Here is a 22129-nt window from a genome sequence, read left to right on the forward strand (position 1 = left end):
GCCCAGATGCCAGTAGCCCTCTTGAAGGCTTAAATTTGGATAGATGCCAATGTTTCCAAAAAAATAGAGGTAAACACAACAATAAGCATGTATGTACATATATTCAAACAAATACAGCATAAAAGACTCCCCCCCCCCCCACCAGCTAGCTATTAGGAGGGTAAACACCCTAGGAGTACCACAGAGGGGAAGGAGGGAGGGTAATCCTGACTGCAGATGCTATCCAGTTCGACATCTACATTTATGGTAGGTACAAAACTGTACTATGTCCTTCATGGATGCATCTGCAGTCATAACAACTGGGTAGAATACCATAGCCAACTAGGGGAGGAGGATAAAACTAGATTATGGTGTGTTTAGGATCCCTTGCAGTACAGCAGTGGCAAACCCTGCTCGATCTGGAATATAGAGGCAAATTATAATGCTTGGCAAATGTATGCACGGAGGTCCAAGTAGCCGCCTCAATAATGTCTTTGGTTGCCACCTCGTAAGAAGGCTGTGGTAGTGGCTGTTGCCCTTGTAGAATGAGGTCTTATGTTCTGTGGAATTGGTTTTCCATGGAAGGAGTAACAGAATCGTATGCAATTTCCTATCCATTTGGAGATTGTCTGTTTGGAAATAGCTTTTCCTTCCCTTCCTGTTGCATAGGCTACAAAAGTTGGTCAGTCTTTCTGCTACTTTTTGTTCTGTCCAAGTAGTAGCGTAGCTGTCTATGTACATCCAAGGTATGCAGTATTCTTTCCCCTCTGTTTTGTGGGTTGGGAAAGGTAGGTAGGTAGGTGGATTGCCTGGTTTAAAGACACTCTGGATACCACCTTAGGCATAAATGTAGGATTAGTCCTCATGGACACTCTATCTTGGTGGAAGATTAGGAAGGGTTGTACTGCCATTAAGGCCTGTAGTTCTGAAACCCTCCTTGCTGAAGTAATTGCCAGTAGGAAAGCAGTTTTCCATGACAGGTGTTGTAGATCTGCTGTTGCTGCTGGTTCGAAGGGTGATAGTGTCAACTTTTCTAGCACAAAGTTTAAGTCCCAAGCTGGTAATGGTGGTTTCCTTGGAGGTTTTACATTCTTGATTCCTCTGAGGAACTGCCTGAGCAAAGGGTGCGAAAAAACAGGTGGATCAAAGCTGTATTCTGCTGAAATAGCTGATGCATGTATCTTGATGGAGGAGTAGGACAGGCCTGAATGAAGAAGTTCGGCCAGATACTCCAGAATGTTAGGCATATCTATGTTTGACACATCTTTTCCTCTTTTAGTACTCCAAATGACAAACCTTTTCCATTTTCCAGCATAGTTCCTTCTTGTTGAAGGTCTGCATGCTTCAAGAATAATGTCTTTAACTCTTTGGGAAAGTTCTGGATTAGTTGCTGCTATGTGATGCTCCATGCAGTCAGTTGCAACGTTTTTAGGTTTGGATGTATGATGCTGTAGTTGTTCTGAGTTAACATCAAAGGCATCAGAGGTATTGGCCACATATTGTTCCGAGACATGCTCCTCAGCAGTGGGTACCAGTGTTGTCTTGGCCAGTTTGGAGCTATCAGGATTATCCTTGGACGTTCTTCCTTGATCTTTAGTAATACTTTGTGTATCAAGGGAAGAGGTGGGAATGCATATGCTGTTAGGCCTGTCCAGCTGAAGGAGAGCGAATCCACTTTCCATGCTAGTGGGTGGAATGTCCTTGTGCAGAATTTTTTGAGCTGGTGATTGAGAGGTGATGCGAATAGATCTGAGGCATTCCCCATTTCTTTGAGATGGTCTTGAAGATGTCCGGGTGCAGCTTCCATTCGTGGGCATCCGATGTGGTTCTGCTTAATATGTCTGCTAGAGTATTTTCTTTTCCCGGTACAAATATTGCCTGTAACTGGATGTTGTAGCTGAGTGCCAGGGTCCACAGCTCCAAGGTCATTCTGCATAGGGGATATGAATGAGTGCCTCCCTGTTTGTTGATGTACCACATGACTGTGGTGTTGTCTGTCCTTATCATCAACTGGCCCTCTTTGAGAAATGGTCTGAACTTTTGGATTGCCAGTTTTACTGCCAGCATTTCTTTTAGGTTGATGTGCAGGTGAAGTTGATCCTGTGTCCAAATTCCTTGCACGCATTTGTCCAGCATGTGGGCCCCCCATCCTAGGTCTGAAGCGTCTGTTGTGATGGTCTGGCTTGCTTGACATCTGCGAAAGGGTAGCCCTGGGTTTGACTGGCATGCCTGAGCCCACCATAGGAACTCCTGTTTTAAGCATGGAATTAGTGGGATTTCTGTTTCTAGGCTGTGTCTGTGTTGGGACCATAAATTCTTTAGGTACCACTGTAGTTTTCTCATATGTAGTCTGGCAAGTGGGACCAAGATTATGCATGATGCCATGAAGCCCAAGGCCTGCAGTACTTTTCTTGCTGTTAACTTGTTCAGTTTTGTTAGTGCCAAGAAGTAAAGAGGGAGTTCTTTTGTTTTTCTGTAGTTAGGAATGCCATCTGTTTTACTGTGTCCAATTCCGCCCAAGAATGTCCTTGTTTGGGATGGTATCAGCCTTGACTTTTGTAAATTGACTGTGTATCCCAGTGCTTGTAGCAAGTAAATGACCCTTTGTAAATCTGTTGTCAGCTTGCTTTTGTTGTCCCCTTGTAGCAGGCAGTCGTCCAGGTATGGGTAAATTTGAATTCCTGTAGTCTGCAATGGGCGATTACTGATGCCAGGCATTTTGTGAATACTCTGGGCAGTAGATAAGCCAAAGGGCAATGCTGAGAATTGATAGTGCTCTGATCCTGCAAGAAATCTGAGGTATCTTCTGCAGATTGGTCGAATGGGGACGTGCAGGTATGCCTCCTTGAGATCTAGAGTTACCAGCCAACACTCCTTGCCCAGCATGGGAAGAAGTTGTTGTAGGGTCAGCATTTTGAATTTTGGGACAATGATGTATGTATTTAAGGTGGACAGGTCGAGAATTGGTCTCCAACTTTTTTCCTTTCTTGGAACTAGGAATAGTCTGGAGTAGAACCCCTTTCCTTGCTCTGCTGTTGGCACTCTTTCCACAGCTCTCATGTTTGCTAACTGCATTATCTGTTGTAGAGCCTCTGTTTTTGATTTGGAGGTAGATTTGGCATTCCTCTTTTGACTGGTAAAGTGTGGAAGTGGAACCGTAACCTTGATCTATGGTTTGTAAAATCCACTTGTCTTTTGTTATATAGTGCCAGTTCTTTGAAAATAAGGTTAACTTTCCGCCTAGAGGAGCTGCTATTTGTTCCCTGGTAGGCGGATTTAGGGTTAAGTCACTGTGGTTGTGTTGATGTAGTGGCAGTGGTTGTGTCTGTGCCTCTGTTGTTACCTTGCCACTGTCGTCCTCTGTAGGCAACTCCTCTGGATTGGTTTCTGCCTCTGGAACGTCTATTCCTGCCCCTTTGAGATCTTGTGGAGTCAGGAAAGGACCAATTTTTGGCAGGCCAGTTCCTGCTAAACCTTGGTGGTTGGACCTGCAAGAAATCTTTAACCGTTTGAACAGATTTTGCCTTTTCTTCCATTTTCTTCATAACCTGCTGGGCAGGTGTACCAAACAAACTTGTCTTATCCATAGGAGCATCTAGCAACTTAGCTTTAACATGATCCGGTAAAGCTTGCTCCTTTAGCCATGCATGTCTTCTTATCACTGTGCCAGTCATGGCTGATCTAAATGAAGCCTCCAGTGCATCATAGCCACATTTTAAGGAATGGTTACTAACCTGTTGTATGTTATTTACCATTTCTAATACACATTTCTTATCAAGAGATTCATCAGTGGTTAGCTTTTAGTTAACTGATCAAGCATAAACTCTTGGTATTGTATCATGTGAAACTGACAGTGTAAAGCTCTAGCTGAGAGAGTAGCTGAAGTGTAGACCTTGGTGCCACATCAGTCTAGTGACGTTGCTTCCCTTTCAGAAGGAATAGGGTTTTTAGCTATGGTCGCTGCTACTGCCTTGGGACCCTGGGATATAGTTTCGGGTCTGCAAGTGGGGCCTTGTAAAGGTGGTGATGAGTGTCTGGCACCCTGTAAAATCTGTCTGGTTTGGCAGGGGCTGGGGTAAAGAATCTGGTGCGGAGCAGACATCATTGAAAGCATCATCCACCACAGAGAGAACAGGAGGTATAGCTAAGGGCCTGTGCTGTGGAAGGTGCAGAAAAGTCCTAAGTCTTTTCTAGAGTCTGAAAATCCTGTTGCTGCCATTGGAACTGCTCTCATGGCATGTAAGGTTTCCCAAAGGAGAATTCTTCTGGTGGGGAAGCAGCTGGAATGGATTCTTCAGCATCAGAGTCTTCAAAATTGGAGAAAGGAGCCTCTGGCTGGTCAGTTATGTCTGATTCATCGGCAGAATCATCAGAGGACACTGGCTCAGGGGGCTCTGCCCTAGGTCTCTTCTCTGGTGGCTGAGAGGCCCTGTCTGGGTGAGATTGAGATCCTCTAATTAATGAAATTAAATCTTCTGCCAGAGTAAGCATTTGAGAACTAGAGGAGGGCCTGGTTGTAGGGGTTTAACAGGCACTGTTTTAGTAGTCTTGGCTGCTTTAGCCCTGGCGAAGGCCTTAATGGACATGGCTGCTGGAGGCCTAGCAGCACCACGCTGGGGTAGAGACATCCAAGGGAATGGTGTCTGATAAATCAGTGGCAACCACCGTAGTGGATAAAATTTCTGAGGCCGATTCAAGAGTGGTAGCAGGGGCCTCAGTTGTAGAGATAGATTCAGCTGTACTTTGATCAGTTTTCTCGGTTTCGCCGAACCGAGACACTCGCGATTTGCTTAGCCATGGTTTCGCCGAAACCGCGACCGCAGTGTCGGTCTTTATCTTTGCTTTTGGCAGATTGGGTAGTCGGAGGATCCGACGGCATAATGTACGCAAAAACAGAACCGAAAAACTGTTCAGCAACTCCGACCGACGCCCAAGCCGCTCGCCGGTTGAAAGAAGCACAGGCCGAACAGGCTGCTACGTCGTGGGCTGGGCCTAAACAAGGCAGACAATAAGAGTGGAAATCTTTATGAGGTATTTGTTTCCCACAGGTTAAACAATTATTAACTTTTTCTGACATCGGCTGAGGCAAGAAAGAGTCCCCAACGGGTACTTAGCTTTAGAAGTCTTCAAGTAGTATTCGGTAGAAGTAATCTCTGGATCCGACCGACCGGCACTTGCGAACAGCTTCTGCTTCGGGCGCCACGCGGCAAGAAAGACTGAGGAAAATGGCGTCGGCTGATGCCTTTATACCCGAAGACCAACAGAGATGACGTCGGGTGAAGTGCGACATCAGCCGAAGCCGGACCCGGACTTTGGAATCCGGCCGACTGAAGGGCTGCCTGACGACAGGACAACCCAGTTGTTATGACTGCAGATGCATCCATGAAGGACATCTTTGCACGAAGAGTTAGCCACGAGTAAGAACTATTTATATGCAGATCCCGAACAGACACCAACGTGGTTAACAAGAGGAAAAACGATGCTCCCACTTGAGTTTTATCGTAAAAATTATAGACCAATAACTTGCCTTCAGACGACGTATAAACTATACACCAGAATTGATGCAGATAGAGTTTATAGTCACCGAGAAGAAAATTCAATCATGACAAAAGGGTAATAAAAGAAAGTCATATGGAACAAAGTATCACCCGTTGCTAAATAAAGTCATAATGGAGAACTGTAAAAAAGGGGAAGAAAAAACAAAGTATGGCATGGATTGACTACAAAAAAGCATTTGATAGTATTCCACATTCATCGATAAAAAGAGCGCTTAAGAGTGTATAAGACACATCCTACAATGATCGATTACATTACAGTGATCATGAAACAGTGGCAGACCACTTTGCAATTAAACCATGATACAGGATAAAACATTTAAAGGTGGTTATTCCATGGTGACTCCGTCATTGCTGCTATTCTGTTGTGCCCTTAACCCTTTAACTACTTACCAGATTAGTCCACGGCTATAATTTGGCTCCTAGAAAACAGCAAAGTGTAAAGACCTCTCATATTCTCTTTGTCAAGGATTTAAAACTGTATAGCTCATCAGATGAGGAACTGAAAGCACAATGCAAGTAGTCAAAACTTGTTCAGATTATACAAGAATGCCACTTGGTCTTGATAAATGTGCAAAAGAAAGCTTTAAAGCAGGAAAACTGCAGCACCAAGAATTCAGTTTGGGACAAGAATGTGATATACAAGAACTTGAGCAAGAGGGAGTGTATAAATATTTCAGAATTGATGCCAAGGGTCAACAATTAAAATGAACAAATGTGAGTAAAACTTAGTAAGGCATATTTTAGAAGACTAAAATTAATCCTGAAAATAGCATTGACATCTAGGAACAAAATTCAAGCTATAAATCAATTTGCTCTTCCTGTCCTAACTTACAGTTTTGGAGTGATTGGCCCCAAAACGTGTTGGATAGATTAGACAGGAAAACAAGGATGCGTCATGCTCAAATGATTTACAAAAATCAGTGCATACCAAGATTATATATTTCCATTTCCAAAGGAGGTATGGGCCTCCTTGAAATTGATTACATGTATAGATCTGCATTTGTGGGACTGCACATATACAGTGGGTATAAAAAGTGTACACACCCCTGTTAAAATGCCACATTTTTGTGATATAAAAAAAATGAGACCACAATAAATCATTCCAAAACTTTTCCCCCCTTTAATATGTGACCTATCACCTGTACAATTCAATTGAAACTTTTCCAATCTGCAGGAGGAGACGGTAGGAAATGAAGGATATGACTCCTGAAACATTTGAATGTGAATTTCATTCAGTGTACCCCTTAAGGCAAATCTCAGTTGATCTCCTAAAGTAAAAGTTGCATGAAATCAGAATTTGTTTTATACAAGTAATGGACTGAGAAAAGTTGTTTTGTTACAATTTGCGGATGGAAACTAAAAGGACCAGTTGCTGCAGCCTTCAAAAAAAGTCCTACATTTTTTTTCCAATACAAGATCTATAACAAATGTACTTGCGACCCATTTAGGAAAATAATACAAACACCATCCAAGAGAGTACGCATCTGTTAATCTAACAGATAAAGCAACTTAATGTGTAAATAGGCTTTCTTATTAAAAAGGAAAAGGGGTGGGTGGCATGGGTGCCTTAAAGGATGACTTCAACTTTCTCTTTCAAAAAGGAAATATGAAGCTGTGGGCAAAGAAAATCCCATGAGAACAAGGAAGGGTACCATGCAATAAGATACAGGCACAACAGCAGTCACAACTGGAGTGATAAGCCTCCACCAGGTGAAGGGAAAAAGAACAAATTTCTGAACTTTTAGCTTAAGATTAACAAGCCCCATTAAAAGAAGAAAAACAAGGGCAGAAGTAGTGTGTTAGTTCTAGACTTGCACTCTTCGCTGGCACTCCTGACATAAGAGAAACTACCAATGCTGTCCACAGAGCACAGCAGAAAATTTGCATTTCCTAAAAATAATCTAAAGGTCCAATTATTTCAAAATGTCATGATTTAAAGTGATTTTAATTCAATTTAACCTGACTTTAATGTGACACACAACAATAATTAAGCCAACTGCTTGCATGCACCGGTTTCTGAAGGTTCTCGTCACACCAGTTTGACTTTGTCATATGTTTTTACTTTCATTTGCATTTGTCACATAGTGTATTACATCATACAGATGTGCCGTAGAAAAGTCATTAGAACACCAACTTTAGATACAATAAAAAGTAATGTCTTTCAGCTTTTCCTGGTTAGGGGGTCACCACAGCGAAACTCCGGTCCACTAATGATTGGCAGTGGATTTTTACGGTGCCGAGTTGCCAGCCCGACACCCAACCTTCAAAGAAGGCACACCCATTCACACACACCTACTTGCATGTTAATAATCAAGCAAAAGGGCCAATAGGAAGAACTTTGCTACAGACTGCAAAGGTGGTCTTAAACGTGACCTGTCAATTGCAAACGGTCTGCTTCACACCACAAGAAAATGGGGCCTAGAACTGTACTTCTGAGCTAGAGAAAAACTAAAACAAGCAACTGTGTCACGAAGGTAAACTTAAGAGAGACTAAAACAAATGAAACGATTATGTGCAAAAGAATAAAATTAAAACTAGAAAATGCAGAGTTCTCTGCAAATTTAGGGTTCCTCTAAACTTCTCCATACAGAAAACTATCCCCAAGTCCTTCACACAGCCTAAAAAAAGACCGATACCCAGGAAGGAAGCAGCACATTCACCCGTCAGGTCACCCAGCAAAGAAGTCAACAAAAGCACCACTGCATCTAAGTATTAGATTTTATACATACCCAACATCCGGAAGCAGTACGAGACCAGCTTAAAGAAAGTTTGAATCACTTTTTAAATGAAGATCGGGTCCTCATTAAGTCCTCATGAACAGGACTTCACTTGTGTCTTCACATAAAAGCTTGTAGCAAAATACACCACAAAAAACAAGTAGAAAATATACCACAGAAATATAAATCGATTGTACCCACCCATTTCACCACCCTGGAATGAACTTATTAAACAGCTACAGAGTAGTTTATGAAACGGCTGCTGTAATTATTAGTTTTAGCTTAACATTAAGTCTTTGCTTGATCAAAAAGAGTAAATGATTTTACAAATAGGCAAATAAAGTTGCTTCAGTGTAATAATTGTTAATACAAGTGTGTTTAGATTACCACATACCTTTTCCGGCTGTAAAAATGTGCCTGCATTACACGGTGTTCTTGGGTCCCACAGTTTAACAGTTTGGTCCCAGCTTCCAGTCACTATAACGTTCACTTCTGGACAGTACTCAACACATCGAATTGGAGCTTCATGGCAACCAACAACAGACTCTGCAAAGAAAACAATCATTACAAATAAAATAATTCAACAGTTCCAGCAGTTACTTTCATCCAGGTAATCCCAAAAATTCATAAACTTGAACAAAATCAAAACAAAAATCAAAAAGAAACTGAACAAACCAGATGGCTGAAACTTGCAAACACTTAAGATCACTGCCGTTTATTAAATGAAATATTTAAAAACATACAGGTGTCAAGAATGTCATTTATTCCATCTACCAAAAATAGCAGAGAGTTTACACATCTACAAGATATGCAAACCAGTTCACTGCATGCATTTTGGGAGTGATGCATTAAATGTGACCCTGTGAAAAGGGGTCAAGATGATTTCCAAGTCCTGTGGTTAAACTGAGATCATCTTTTCCATCAAATGTCATTTGGCAAACTTCTTACTAAACACCATGCCAGGGCTACATGCTCTCTGTGCCGATGCAACTACCCCATTATGGACTGAATATATAAGCATGACAAGCCTTTGACCTTGCTTGATTGCCTTAGCAAATCAAGAAAAGTACAGTTTTGTACCTACCATAAATGTAGATGTCCGATATGCAACTGCAGTCATAACATATGGGTTGTCCTGCCTCAGGCAGCCCTCGGTCGGCCGGATTCCAAAGTCTGGGTCCGACGTCGGCTGATGTCGCATTTCTCTCAGACGTCAGAGCGGATGGAGTACATAAGCATCAGCCGACGCCATTTTCTTCAGTGTTTCTTGCCCCAGATGCCAGGTGCCCTCCAAGGAAGGCTGTAATCAAATTGGAAGACAAAAACAGGATTCCAGACAAATAAATGAGCAATAAACAGATACACCATAACAGATATCCCCAGCTAAGAGAAAAGTACAGTTTTGTACCTACCATAAATGTAGATGTTCGAAGATCCACATTGCTGCAGTCCTAACACTTGGGTAGTCCGCTGTCCCTCGGTCGGCCCGAATATCAGAGTATAAGGCTGACGTCGGTCAGGGCGCATTTGACTGACATCAGAACGTCAGGGTACAAATGCGCATGACCGACGTCATATCCTCAGTCTTCTCTTGCCCCAGATGTCAGAAGACCCTAAAGAAAAAGGTCCAAACCCATAGGCAACAGCTAAACAATCAACCAGCCTAACACCAAGAATATGTACAATATATACAATATATACAATAAACACAATATACCTCAGATGTATAACCCAACCCACACAACCGCCTCAAACTACAGAGGGGAAGGAGGGAGGGTATTGACTGCAGCAATGTGGATCTTCGAACATCTATATTTATGGTAGGTACAAAACTGTACTATGTTCTTCATCTCACATTGCTGCAGTCCTAACACTTGGGTAGAATCCCAAAGCAGAGGTAAGGGAGGATGGCTAAACTATAATGAAGCAGGAGCTGCCAGAATGCCCTGCAACACAGCAGTGGCAAACCCAGCCCTGGATTTAGAGTACAATGGAAGGTGGTAATGCCTAGAGAAGGTATGCACTGAACTCCAAGTGGCTGCCTCCAAAATATCCTTAGTTGCCACCCCCTCAAAAAAGCTGTTGAAGTGGCAGTAGCCCTAGTGGAATGAGGCCTAATCCCAGCTGGAATCTCCTTGCCATGATGGGAACAACAGAAAGCAATGCAAAATCCAATCCACTTAGAAATAGTTTGTTTTGACACGGGCTTGCCCTGAGAGCACAAAGCAAAAGAAACTAATAACTGCTGAGATTGTCTGAACCCTTTAGTTCTGTCCAAATAATATCGCAACTGCCTGTGTACATCTAAAGTGTGCAAAATCTTTTCCCCTTTATTTTGGGGATTTGCATAAAAGTAGGCAAATGAATAGTTTGGTTTAAAGCCACACTAGAAACCACTTTAGGCATAAAGGAAGGATTAGTACGTAAAGATACCCTGTCCTTATGAAAAATTAAGAAAGGCTCAACTGCCATAAGGGCCTGCAATTCAGAAACCCTTCTTGCAGAGGTAATGGCCAACAAAAAAGCAGTCTTCCATGACAAATATTTCAACTCAGCAGTCGCTGCAGGTTCAAAAGGTTGTAGAGTGAGTTTCTCCAACACAAAATTGAGATCCCAAGCAGGAGTAGGAGCTCTTCGTGGGGGTCTTAAATTCTTTGCCCTCTAAGAAATTGCTTGAACAAAGGATGAGAAAACAATGGTGGGTCACAGTCATAGTGAGCTGAAATTGCTGCAGCATGAATCTTAATAGAAGAGAAGGACAACCCTTTGTCCAATAACTCAGTAAGATATTGAAGAGCCACACTTAAATTAGGCTCAGAAACATCCAAATCCTTAGCTGCACTCCAAAACAAAAATCTCTTCCATTTATCTGCATACACTTTCCTTGTACTAGGCCTTCTAGCTTCCAAAATCACATTCAAAACTTGCTGTGGAAGTTGAGACCCTCTATGGTTTAAAACAGAATATGCCATGCTGTTAGGTGAAGAGAGTGAAGTTTGACATTGAGCAAATGGCTGTCCTCCTGGGACAACAGATGTGGAATCAAAGGCAAAGGCCATGGAGGCTTCCGACTAGACTTCTCAGTAGTGGGTACCAGTGCTGCCGAGGCCAATCTGGTGCTATCAAAATCATCCTTGGCTTGTCCTGTCTGACCTTCAGAAGTACCTTTGAGAGGAGAGGCAGAGGTGGAAAGGCATACACATGAAGATTTGTCCAACTGAAAGAAAGAGCATCCACTTTCCAAGCTGTGGGATGATACCGCTTTGTGCAAAACTTTGGCAGCTGGTGGTTTAGTGGAGAAGCGAACAGATCTATGTCTGGAGTTCCCCAGGACACTGTCAATTTCTGAAATACATGAAGATCCAGTTTCCACTCGTGGGGATCCATGATTTGTCTGCTTAACACATCTGCTAAGGAGTTCTGTGCTCCTGGCAGAAACCTTGCCTGAAGATTGAGCTGTAAACTGAGAGCAATCTCCCACAAAATCATTGCTTGCCTGCATAGAGGATAAGAATGCGTTCCCCCTTGCTTGTTGATGTACCACATGACAGTTGTGTTGTCTGTTAGAATCAACACCTGCCCTGGAAGAAGTAATTCCTTGAAAGCCATTAATGCAAACTGGACTGCTAACATCTCCTTCATGTTGATATGCAGATGTTGTAGTCTGGCAGGCCACTTGTCTTGTATCCACTTTCCATTCAGATGAGCTCCCAAGCTTTGTCTGAGGCATCTGTCGTTAAAATCTGACTCGCCTCTGGCCGGGTCACAGAGAGTCCCTTGTTTAGGTGACATACCTGAGCCCACCACAAAAATTCCTTTTGAATGCAAGGTAGTATTTGAATGACAGTGTCCAGATCCTGGCAGTGCTGTGTCCATACATTTTTGAGATACCATTGTAGCTTCCTCATATGCAGTTTGGCATTGGGAAGCACCAGAATACAAGATGCCATGAACCCTAAGGCTTGAAGGACTGTCCTTGCAGTCAGCCCGGACTGATGAGATAGTTGATGGAAGTAAAGGAAAGACTCTTTTGTTTGTCCGGGGTTAAAAGGCCATCTGGGATGCTGTATTCAGTCTCACACCCAGAAAGCACATGTCCTGAGAGGGTACTAGACTGGACTTTATTTCGGTCACAGAATACCCTAGGCATCTTAGCACTGCTATCACATATTCCAAATGATGAAGAAGCTCTTCCCTTTCTTGAGCCAGAATCAGGCAGTCGTCCAAATAAGGATAGATTTGTATTCCTTTTAGCCTGAAGAAAGCTATCACTGGAGCCAGAACTTTCGTGAACACTCTGGGCGCAGTAGATAAGCCAAAGGGCAATGCAGAGAACTGATAGTGAGAATTCCCAGCTCGAAAACGCAGATACTTCCTGCAACTTAGTCTGATAGGGACATGAAGGTAAGCCTCCTTGAGATCCAAAGTTACCATCCAATGATCTTTGCCCAGCAGAGGTAAAAGCTGCTGCAACGTCAACATTTTGAACTTGGGAATGTCCAGATAAGTGTTGAGGATGGATAAATCCAAAATTGGTCTCCACGTGTTCCCCTTCTTTGGTACTAGGAACAGGCGAGAATAAAATCCTAGGCCCCTTTCTGGCATGGGAACCGGCTGTATGGCCCCTATTTGGAGTAACAGTGTAATTTGCTTGTGAGCCTCCATTCTTTGTGGAGGAGGAATGTCTGGCATGCCTTTGAAAGGAGGCAAGGTATGGAAATAAAACCTGTAACCGTGATGTATGATAGCCAGTACCCATTTGTCTTGGGTAATCAAACTCCAATTTTCTTTGAAAAGTGCCAGCCTTCCTCCCAAAGGTGCTGCCAGGCGAGAAGGCTCTGGCAGCTGAAAAGGTAGGTCATTGGGTCTGTTTACGAAAGGACTGACCCCTGCCCTCACTCAAGACTGTGCAGGAGAACTCCTGTTCTAGGCCTCAAAGAGCGCTGACCTCTGCCCCTGGCACGTCTAGATCTAGCCCTAGACTGGGAATCATAAGAAGGATACGTCCACCCCTTAGTAGGCCAATTTCTACTAAACTTTGGAGGCTGAACCTGCAAAAATCTTTAACAGTCTGCATAGACTTAGCCTTGTCTTCCATTTTCTTTAAAACTGCCTCAACAGGAGAACCAAACAAGACATCAGATTGCAAAGGGGCATCCAAAATCCTAGTTTTAACATGGTCAGATAAATTTTGATCCCTCAGCCAGGCGTGCCTGCGAAGAACTGACCCAGTGGCAGCCACCCTAGAGGAGGCCTGTACAGCATCAAAACCACATTGCAAAGAATGCTTACCCACCTGTTCAGAAACATGCACTAAATCATGTAACTCTTTACAATCAATACCTTCCGCCAGAGCATCAACCTTAGATTTCAACTGTGAAAGCAGATAATTTTGATATTTTAACATATGAAACTGGCAATTCAAAGCTCTCATGGCTAGGGTGGAAGAAGTATAAACTTTCTTTCCTCATCTATCCAAGGCCCTGGCCTCTTTATCTGCAGGAACCGGATTCTTGACAACAGAAGCCTTAACACCCTTGGGCCCCTGGCTAACAGTCTCTGGGTCTGCCCTAGGACTCTTAAAAGATACTTATGAGCTTCAGGCACCCTGTAATACCTATCTGGTTTAACAGGAGCAGGAGGCAAGGAATCAGGATTAAGAGAAGCCTCCGCAAACACATCTTCCACCACAGTCAAAACAGGAGGTATAGCCAAAGGCCTATGCTGGGGTAAAAACAAAACTCCTAAGCCTTTTCCTGGAGTCAGAGAAGTCCTGACCTTCCCATTTAAAATGTTCTCTCATGGAGTGAAGGGTCTCTGAAAAGAAAAATCCTCAGGAGGAGAAGCAGAAGGAGTAGAATCATCCACATCAGAATCAGAATAATGAGAATACTCCTGCAAGTCTTCAGCCAAGACTCAGACACATCCAAGCCTGCTCATAATCCCCAACACTGGCTCCATCCTAGGCCTCTTATCAGGAGGGGCATAGAGCCTCTAATTAAAGTAATTAAATCTTCTGCCATTTTAAGCATGTGCTTCTTGGGCACAGAACCTGAAGAACTAGGAGTGACACCCACAGCAGCTAAACTAGACCTGCCTCTAGGAGAAGCCTTGGAAGCAGAAAGAGAGGGCCTAGACACCTTAGGAAGGGAGGGAGTAAAGTAACCTGAGAAGCCCCTGTAGCCTGACTTGCCTCCTGGGAGGCCACATCTTGTAAAAGCAGAGTTTCTCCCTGGGACTCCAGAGAGGCCTCCGTCGGAACCACCGGTTCCACTGACGCCTAAAGAACCGGCGTCCGTTCGGACGACTCCTCTAACCTAGGTTTAACAGCCTTGTCCTTGCGCTTCTTTGAGGAAGCCGGCGTCGGAGCATCCGACGGCATTTTGTAATTGCACCGCTTCCCAAAGACCAACCTGGCACAATCCAACCTCCGCTTTATAGTGCGCTTATTGAACCTAGCACAAAAGCGGCACCCAACAACGTCGTGCTCAGGTCCCAAACAAGGTATACACAAATTATGGTAATCCCTATGCGTATCTGTTTCCTACAAGAAATACAGTTATTCACTTTTTCTGACATCCGTAAACCACTGAGGCAAGAAAAACCAAAATATTCCCCAACGGGTACTTAACCAACTCTGACTTCAGTCTGAAACTCGAATTAAAATTTCAGACCGCCGAACGGCACTTGCAATACTGCTTCTGCATCGGACCATGCGGCAAAAAAGACTGAGGATATGACGTCGGTCATGCGCATTTGTACCCTGACGTTCTGATGTCAGTCAAATGCGCCCTGACCGACGTCAGCCTTGTACTCTGATATTTGGGCCGACCGAGGGACAGCGGACTACCCAAGTGTTAGGACTGCAGCAATGTGAGATGAAGAACATCAGGGATAGGAGTGGGCCCTAGGCATAGAGGGGTATGGAGGGAGGGAAAATCCGACTGCAGTTGCATATCTATCGGACATCTACATTTATGGTAGGTACAAAGCTGTACTATGTCCTTCAAGAATGCAACTGCAGTCATAACATATGGGTAGAATACCATAGCTTAGCTGGGGGAGGAGGAATGCTCTAGGAAAAAGATGGTGTGGCAATCAAACCCTGCAGGACTGCCGAAGCAAAGCCTGCTCTGGATCTGGAGTATAGAGGGAAATTGTAGTGTTTGGAGAATGTATGCACGGAGCTCCATGTAGCAGCTTCTAGAATGTCCTTAGTAGGCACCCCTCTTAAGAATGCTGTAGAGGTGGCTGTAGCTCTGGTGGAATGTGGTCTGACATTGGCTGGAACAGTCTTTCCATGAAAGGAATAACAGAATCTGATGCAATGTCCAATCCATTTTGAAATAGTCTGTTTTGAAATTGCTTTTCCTTGGAGTGCAGGGGCGTAAGCTACAAAAAGTTGTTCAGACTTCCTACTGGTCTTGGTTCTGTCCAGGTAGTATCGAAGTTGTCTGTGAATGTCCAAGGTATGTAACAGTCTTTCCCCTTATTCTCAGGATTGGGGAAGAAAGCAGGCAGATGAATAGCTTGATTTAAAGAAACCCTAGATACCACCTTTGGCATAAAAGTAGGGTTGGTCCTTAATGAAACCCTGTCTCTGTGGTAAATTATGAACGGTGGTATTGCCATTAGGGCCTGTAGTTCCGAAACCCTTCTTGCTGAGGTAATTGCCAACAGGAAAGCTGTCTTCCATGAGAGAAATTGCAAGTCAACTGAAGCTGCTGGCTCAAATGGAGGTAGAGTCAGTTTTTCTACGACAAAATTGAGGTCCCAGGCTGGCACTGGAGCCTTTCTTGGTGGCTTAATGTTCTTGATTCCCCTGAGGAATGGCCTTAGCAAAGGATGTGAAAAGACAGGCGGATCAGTGTTATATCTAGCTGAAATAGCTGATGCATGTATCTTTATGGAAGAATATGAGAGTCCATTCTTTAGCATATCTGCCAAATATTCCAGGATGAGTGGGATGTTCAATAATGATGCATCATGTCCCTTGCTGGTATTCCAAATGCTGAATCTCTTCCATTTTGCTAAGTAAACCTTTCTGGTGGATGGTCTTCGAGCCTGTTAGTATCCGCTGAACTTCCTTGGAGAGAGATAGGTTGAGGTTATTCATGGGATCTCCCAGGCTGTTAGCTGCAGTGTCTGAAGGTTTGGATGCACTGTTTTGAAGTTGTGTTGAGTCAAAAGTAGAGGCCATTGGGGAAGGGCCCACTTCTTGGTGTGACATATGCTCCGTAGTAGTAGTGGATACCAGTGTTGTCTTGGCCAGTCCGGAGCTATTAGGATCCCCTTGGGTCTCTCTGCTTTGATCTTTAGTAATACTGAGGTCATCAGTGGCAGAGGTGGGAATGCATAGATTTTTAGGAAGTTCCAGTTGAATGAGAGAGCATCTATTTTCCAAGCTTGTGGATGGTATGTCCTTGAGCAGAATTTTTGTAGATGATGGTTGAGGTGAGAGGCAAATAGGTCTACTTCTGGCCTGCCCCATGTCGAAGTGAGCTGTGTGAAGATCTTCGGATGTAACCTCCACTCGTGTGGATCTGTGAAATTCCTGCTTAGGCTGTCCGCCAGCACATTGTCTTTGCCTGGAACAAACTGGGATTGTAACTGAATGTTTAGGCTCAGTGATTTTTCTCAAAGATGCATTCTCAGTCTGCAAAGGGGGTAAGAATGGGTGCCCCCTTGCTTGTTTATATACCACATCACAGTGGTGTTGTCTGTCCGTATCAGTAAATGGCCTTGCTGAAGTTGGTGTTGAAAGACCTCGATGGCATGCATTACTGCCAGCATTTCCTTTTGGTTTATATGCAGATGCGTTTCCTTAGGAGACCATTGTCCTTGTATACACCTGCCTTCCATGTGCGCCCCCCATCCAAGGTCTGAGGCGTCTGTGGTCATGGTCCGTGTTATCTGTGGTTTTTTGAATGACATACCTGTGTTTGCCTGGCTTACCGAGGCCCACCATAGGAATTCCTTTTGTAGGCATGGAATGAGCGGTATGGTTGTCTCTAAGTTGTTGCTGTGCTGAGACCATAGGCTTTTTAGGTACCATTGAAGCTTTCTCATGTGTAGTCTTGCTAATGGAACCAGGAGAATGCAGGATGCCATGTAACCCAGGGCCTGTAGGAATCTCCTTGCAGTCATCTGGGTAAGTTTTGCCAAACCTTTGAAATAATGAGTCAACTTCTCTTGCTTGTCTTCTGTTAGGTAAGCCATTTGAGAGGCTGTGTCTAATTTGGCTCCTAAGAAGATTATTTGCTGGGATGGCTGAAGTCTTGACTTTTGGAAGTTGATTGTGTATCCCAGAGCTTGAAGTAATCGTATGACATAGTCCAAGTTTTTTGTCAACATCAATTTGTCGTCCGCTTGTATGAGGCAGTCCAGGTATGGGTAGATTTGGATCCCCTGGAGCCTGTAATGAGCAATTACTGAAGCCAGGCATTTTGTGAATACTCTGGGCGCAGTAGATAAGCCAAATGGCAATGCTGAGAATTGATAATGCTCTGGCCCTGCAAGAAATCTGAGGTATCTTCTGCAGCTGTGTCTGATAGGGACATGCAGGTATGCCTCCTTGAGGTCCAGAGTAATCAGCCAAGACCCCTTGCCCAGCATGGGAAGGAGTTGCTGTAGAGTCAGCATTTTGAACTTTGGTACTATGAGAAAGGTGTTTAATGCGGACAAATCCAGTATTGGTCTCCATTGAGATTCTTTTCTTGGAACAAGGAACAGTCTTGAGTAAAACCCCTGGCCTTGTTCTTGTTGTGGAACTCTTTCTATTGCTTTCATCGAGTCAGCAGAGAGATTTGCTTGATAGCCTCTGCCCTCTGGTTTTGTGGTAGGTTTGGCATGCCTTGTTTTCTTGGTAAGGTATGAAAATGGAACCTGTAACCTCGGTCTATAATGTCCAAAATCCATTTGTCCTTTGTCAATCTGTGCCAATTGTCTGCAAACAGAGATAATTTCCCGCCCAAGGGAGCTTCTATTTGTTCCCTGGTAGGCGGAAGTAGAGAAAAGTCATTGAGATTGTGGCTGTGGGGCAGGTGAAACCCGTGTCACTTCTTTGGTTTGCTGGCTGCCATTGTCGTCCCCTATAAGGACCTCTGTATTGTCCTCTTCCTCGGCCACGTCTGTTTTTACCCCTTTGAAATTTTTCAGGGTTAGGAAAGGACCAGTTTTTTGAAGGCCAATTCCTACTGAATCTGGGGGGGTTGAACCTGGAGGAAATCTTTCACCGTCTGAACTGATTTTGCTTTTTCCTCGATGGACTTTAACACATCCTTAGCATTAGCACCAAAAAGCTTGTTCTTTTCCAAAGGTGCATCCAGAAGTTTTGCCTTTACATGCTCTGGTAGAGGTTGATCTTTTAACCATGCATGTCTACGAATGACTGCCCCTGTCATAGCTGCCCTACATGAAGCTTCCAGTGCATCATATCCACACTGCAGGAAGTGATTGCTTACTTGCTGAGAGTTATATACAGCTTCCTGCAAAGACTTCCTGTCTAAAGGATCAGGAGAGGCCAATGTTTTCTGTAAATCTTCTAACAGGAAATCCTGATATTGTAACATATGAAAAAGGCAATTCAAAGCTCTCATAGATAAAGTAGTGGAGGTGTAAACCTTTTTACCCCATCTCTCTAATGACCTAGCTTCCCTGTTGGAGGGCAAAGGATTTTTAGAGGTGGAAGCTGAAACACCTTTAGGTCCCTGAGAAATAGTTTCCAAATCAGCAGTATGGGCCCTGAATAAATGGGAATGTGTTTCTGGGACCCTGTAATACCTGTCTGGCTTGGCTGGAGCAGGAGGAAGAGAATCAGGGGTAACACTAGAGAGTCAGAATATAAATCATCCAAAACATCAAGCACAGGAGGAATAGCTAAGGGCCTGTGCTGGGGCTTTTTAAGGAAAGTTCGAAGGCGCTTTCTGGAATCAGAATATTCCTGGCCTTGCCACTTGAAATGTTCCCTCATGGTATGCAGAACTTCCCCAAAAGAAATATCCTCAGGAGGGGAGGCCGAGGGGATGGAATCCTCTGCATCCGAGTCCTCATAGGTCGGGAAGAGCTCTTCCTGGCCATCTGAGTGGACAGAGTCCTCAGAATCTTCATCTGAAGGAATAGGGTCAGAGGGTTCAACCCGGGGCCTTTTATAAGCAGGAGGCTGAGATCCTCTCAGGATGGGCCTGTGAACCTCTAATCATAGAAATTAAGTCAGCAGCCATAGTCATAATTTGTGTCTCTGGAGTAGGCTGAGGTAAGGCTTTAGCAGTAAGATGCTTGGTCTTGCTGGCTGCCTTAGCCCTAGTGTAGGCCTTAATAGACATGGCCATAGGAGGCCTGGCAGCTCCACGTGCAGGAGTGACCTTATCTACAGCAATGGTCTCGGGCATTTCCTCGGTTTCGGTATCCGGAGGAAAATCAATAACTGGCGGAGTGATATCCGGAATCGGAGTCGTCGGTAATGCGGTGTCTTCGGTTCGGAGCGGTGGATTAACCGTCTCAGGGGGAACCGGAGCACTCACGGTAGGTTTTGGCGTGGAGTCGGTGGTAGACGCGGGCCGAGGAGGTCGGTCCCGGTCTTTTCGCTTCTTGGGAGTTTGCGATGTCGGAAGTTCCGACGGCATTGTATAAGCAAATTTTTCGCCGAAAAAATCTTCAGCGAACTCCGCCCGGTGCCTGAGAGTGCGCTTGTTGAAGCGAGCACAGGCTACACAGGCTGAGACATCGTGGTCTGGGCCAAGGCAAGGAAGACAGTAAGAGTGGAAATCCTTATGAGGTATTTGTTTACCACAAGAAAGACAATTGTTAACTTTTTCAGTAATTTCTGACATCGGCTGAGGCAAGAAAATGTCCCCAATGGGGTACTTAGCTTTTTTGATGACTTCGGAATCGAAGAATACAGGAGCTGACCGACCGGCACTTGCGAACTGCTTCTGCTTCGGGCACCGCGCGGCAAGAAAGACTGAAGAAAATGGCGTCGGCTGATGCTTATGTACTCCAGCCACTCTGACGTCGGAGAGAAATGCGACATCAGCCGACGTCGGACCCAGACTTTGGAATCTGGCCGACCGAGGGCTGCCTGAGGCAGGACAACCCATATGTTATGACTGCAGTTGCATTCTTGAAGGACATCAGCAATAACGATAACCCCTACAGTGCTAACAAATAAAAGTTCATATCTGATCTACAAGAAACTCACAGCAACCAAAGCAGGAGAGAAAGAGGATACCTACACATAAGGTGATGGTGACAGGATGTTACTGACAGACCAAGGAGGATTCCCCCACATATATAATATAAAGACTTTACTTATTTTATGTCAGTTCACTTGGCATAGAGGGATAAAGCCCTGACTATAATTAGACTTCAGTTAGCAGCTCTGGCATTTGCAGGAGCTGGTACAAGAGGGACAGGAATGAACAGGACTGAGTCATCTCATCTCTCACAGCGGAAAGTGAGGTACATGCCAAGCACACTCATTTTCCCTGGTGGAGACAACAGAAACTGTACAAGGTGTGCTCATTCCAGGAGGCAGGATCGCAGCGCGCTTACATAATCCATAAAAAAGTCTTGACAGTCCTGCATTGTACCACTGCATGCTGTTATGAAGAATGCTCACCAGGCATGTGTAGTATGTTCAGGCCATGTGCAAAAAAAAACAAGTGCTAGCATGCAATGTTGCTTAGAAGGTGACTATCTCCCCTAACTTTTTGGGAGGTTCCCCAATTCCCTTCCCAACCCACCAAGACAGCCCAACTTACTGGGCGAGTACATAACGAAGAGGTGTCTCTCCTTCCTATACATTTGGTGACCCCCACTGGGGAAGGACATACCAGACAAGAAAGAGAGGGGGTCACCAAGCAGCTGATAGCTCTGGTGCAGAAACCAAAAACATAAATATAACATCTACTTTATCTAACAACTGGTTAAACCTAAAACACTAACCCACTAAAAACCAAGGTTCAAGAGGTGAACCCAAAAGCAAAGCAGTAATGCCTGGCAAAGGTAAGCAAATGACTTCACCATTAGTGTAGATGCATGCAAAGAAGGTATCCTTAAAGGAAGCAGCCAGATGGCAAAGGTTAGCTTGCCAGCTTTAAGTCCTTACTTGTCTGGAGCAAAAGTGATGAACAGTGGTTCCACTTTCTAAACATGCTCTCAATTAAAGGAAAGCCTGAGTTGACTGTCTATGTCCAAAAAGTGAAAGGCTTTCTTCCTGGGTTTTGCTCTAGCAAGGAAAAAGGAAAATAGAGAGTAGCTCAAGAACAATTCAAAAAACACTTCAGAGGGTGAGTGTGGCTTAAACCTTAGAGGCATCTTATCTTTGTGAAAGACATGACAAGGCTCCCCATATAAGGGCCACAAGCTCTGAAATCCTGTGGGCAGAAGTTTTTGAACACCAAAAGGACAGGGTTTGCCAATAGACAATCTTCTGTGTCACCAAGTCAGCAGGCTCATACGGTGGACAAGTCTGTCAAGTATGAGTTCTGTAGCAGTCCTTTTTGGAAGTGCTTGACAAGCTGGTGTTGGCTATAATCTTGCCTTCAAGTTCATGCAAAAAATATCAGACACATAATATCAGACACATGGGCCGTGACCACGCAATGACAGAGGACATGTTCTGACAAAGGCCCACTTCAACCAAGTGCCAGATATAGGGACGGATTATCTGCAAATTAAATGACAACAGTAGTAGAAAAAACTGTTCTGTTAGTCTAAGAACCAAATAAAAACTGGAAGGGTATACAGTGGCTATAAAAAGTGTACACACCCCTGTTAAAATGCTAGGTTTTTTGGGATATAAAAAAATGAGACCACAATAAATCATTTCAAAACTTTTCCCACCTTTAATGTGACCTATAACCTGTACAATTC

General features: G+C 44.1%; 1 protein-coding gene across 1 annotated transcript in view; it reads right to left on the reverse strand.

Moving 5' to 3' along the window:
* Positions 1 to 22129, reverse strand: part of LOC122788655 (mitotic checkpoint protein BUB3-like) — a 261072-nt gene that overhangs the window by 16069 nt on the left and 222874 nt on the right. The window contains exon 4 of the mRNA XM_044055551.1: positions 8642 to 8800. Coding sequence (XP_043911486.1) covers positions 8642 to 8800 — 159 coding nt within the window. The remainder of the gene's footprint in view (positions 1 to 8641; positions 8801 to 22129) is intronic.

Source organism: Protopterus annectens, chromosome 14.part0 (assembly GCF_019279795.1).
Source record: "Protopterus annectens isolate FY-2018-M chromosome 14.part0, PAN1.0, whole genome shotgun sequence".
In the NCBI taxonomy this organism is placed as follows: Eukaryota; Metazoa; Chordata; order Ceratodontiformes; family Protopteridae; genus Protopterus; species Protopterus annectens.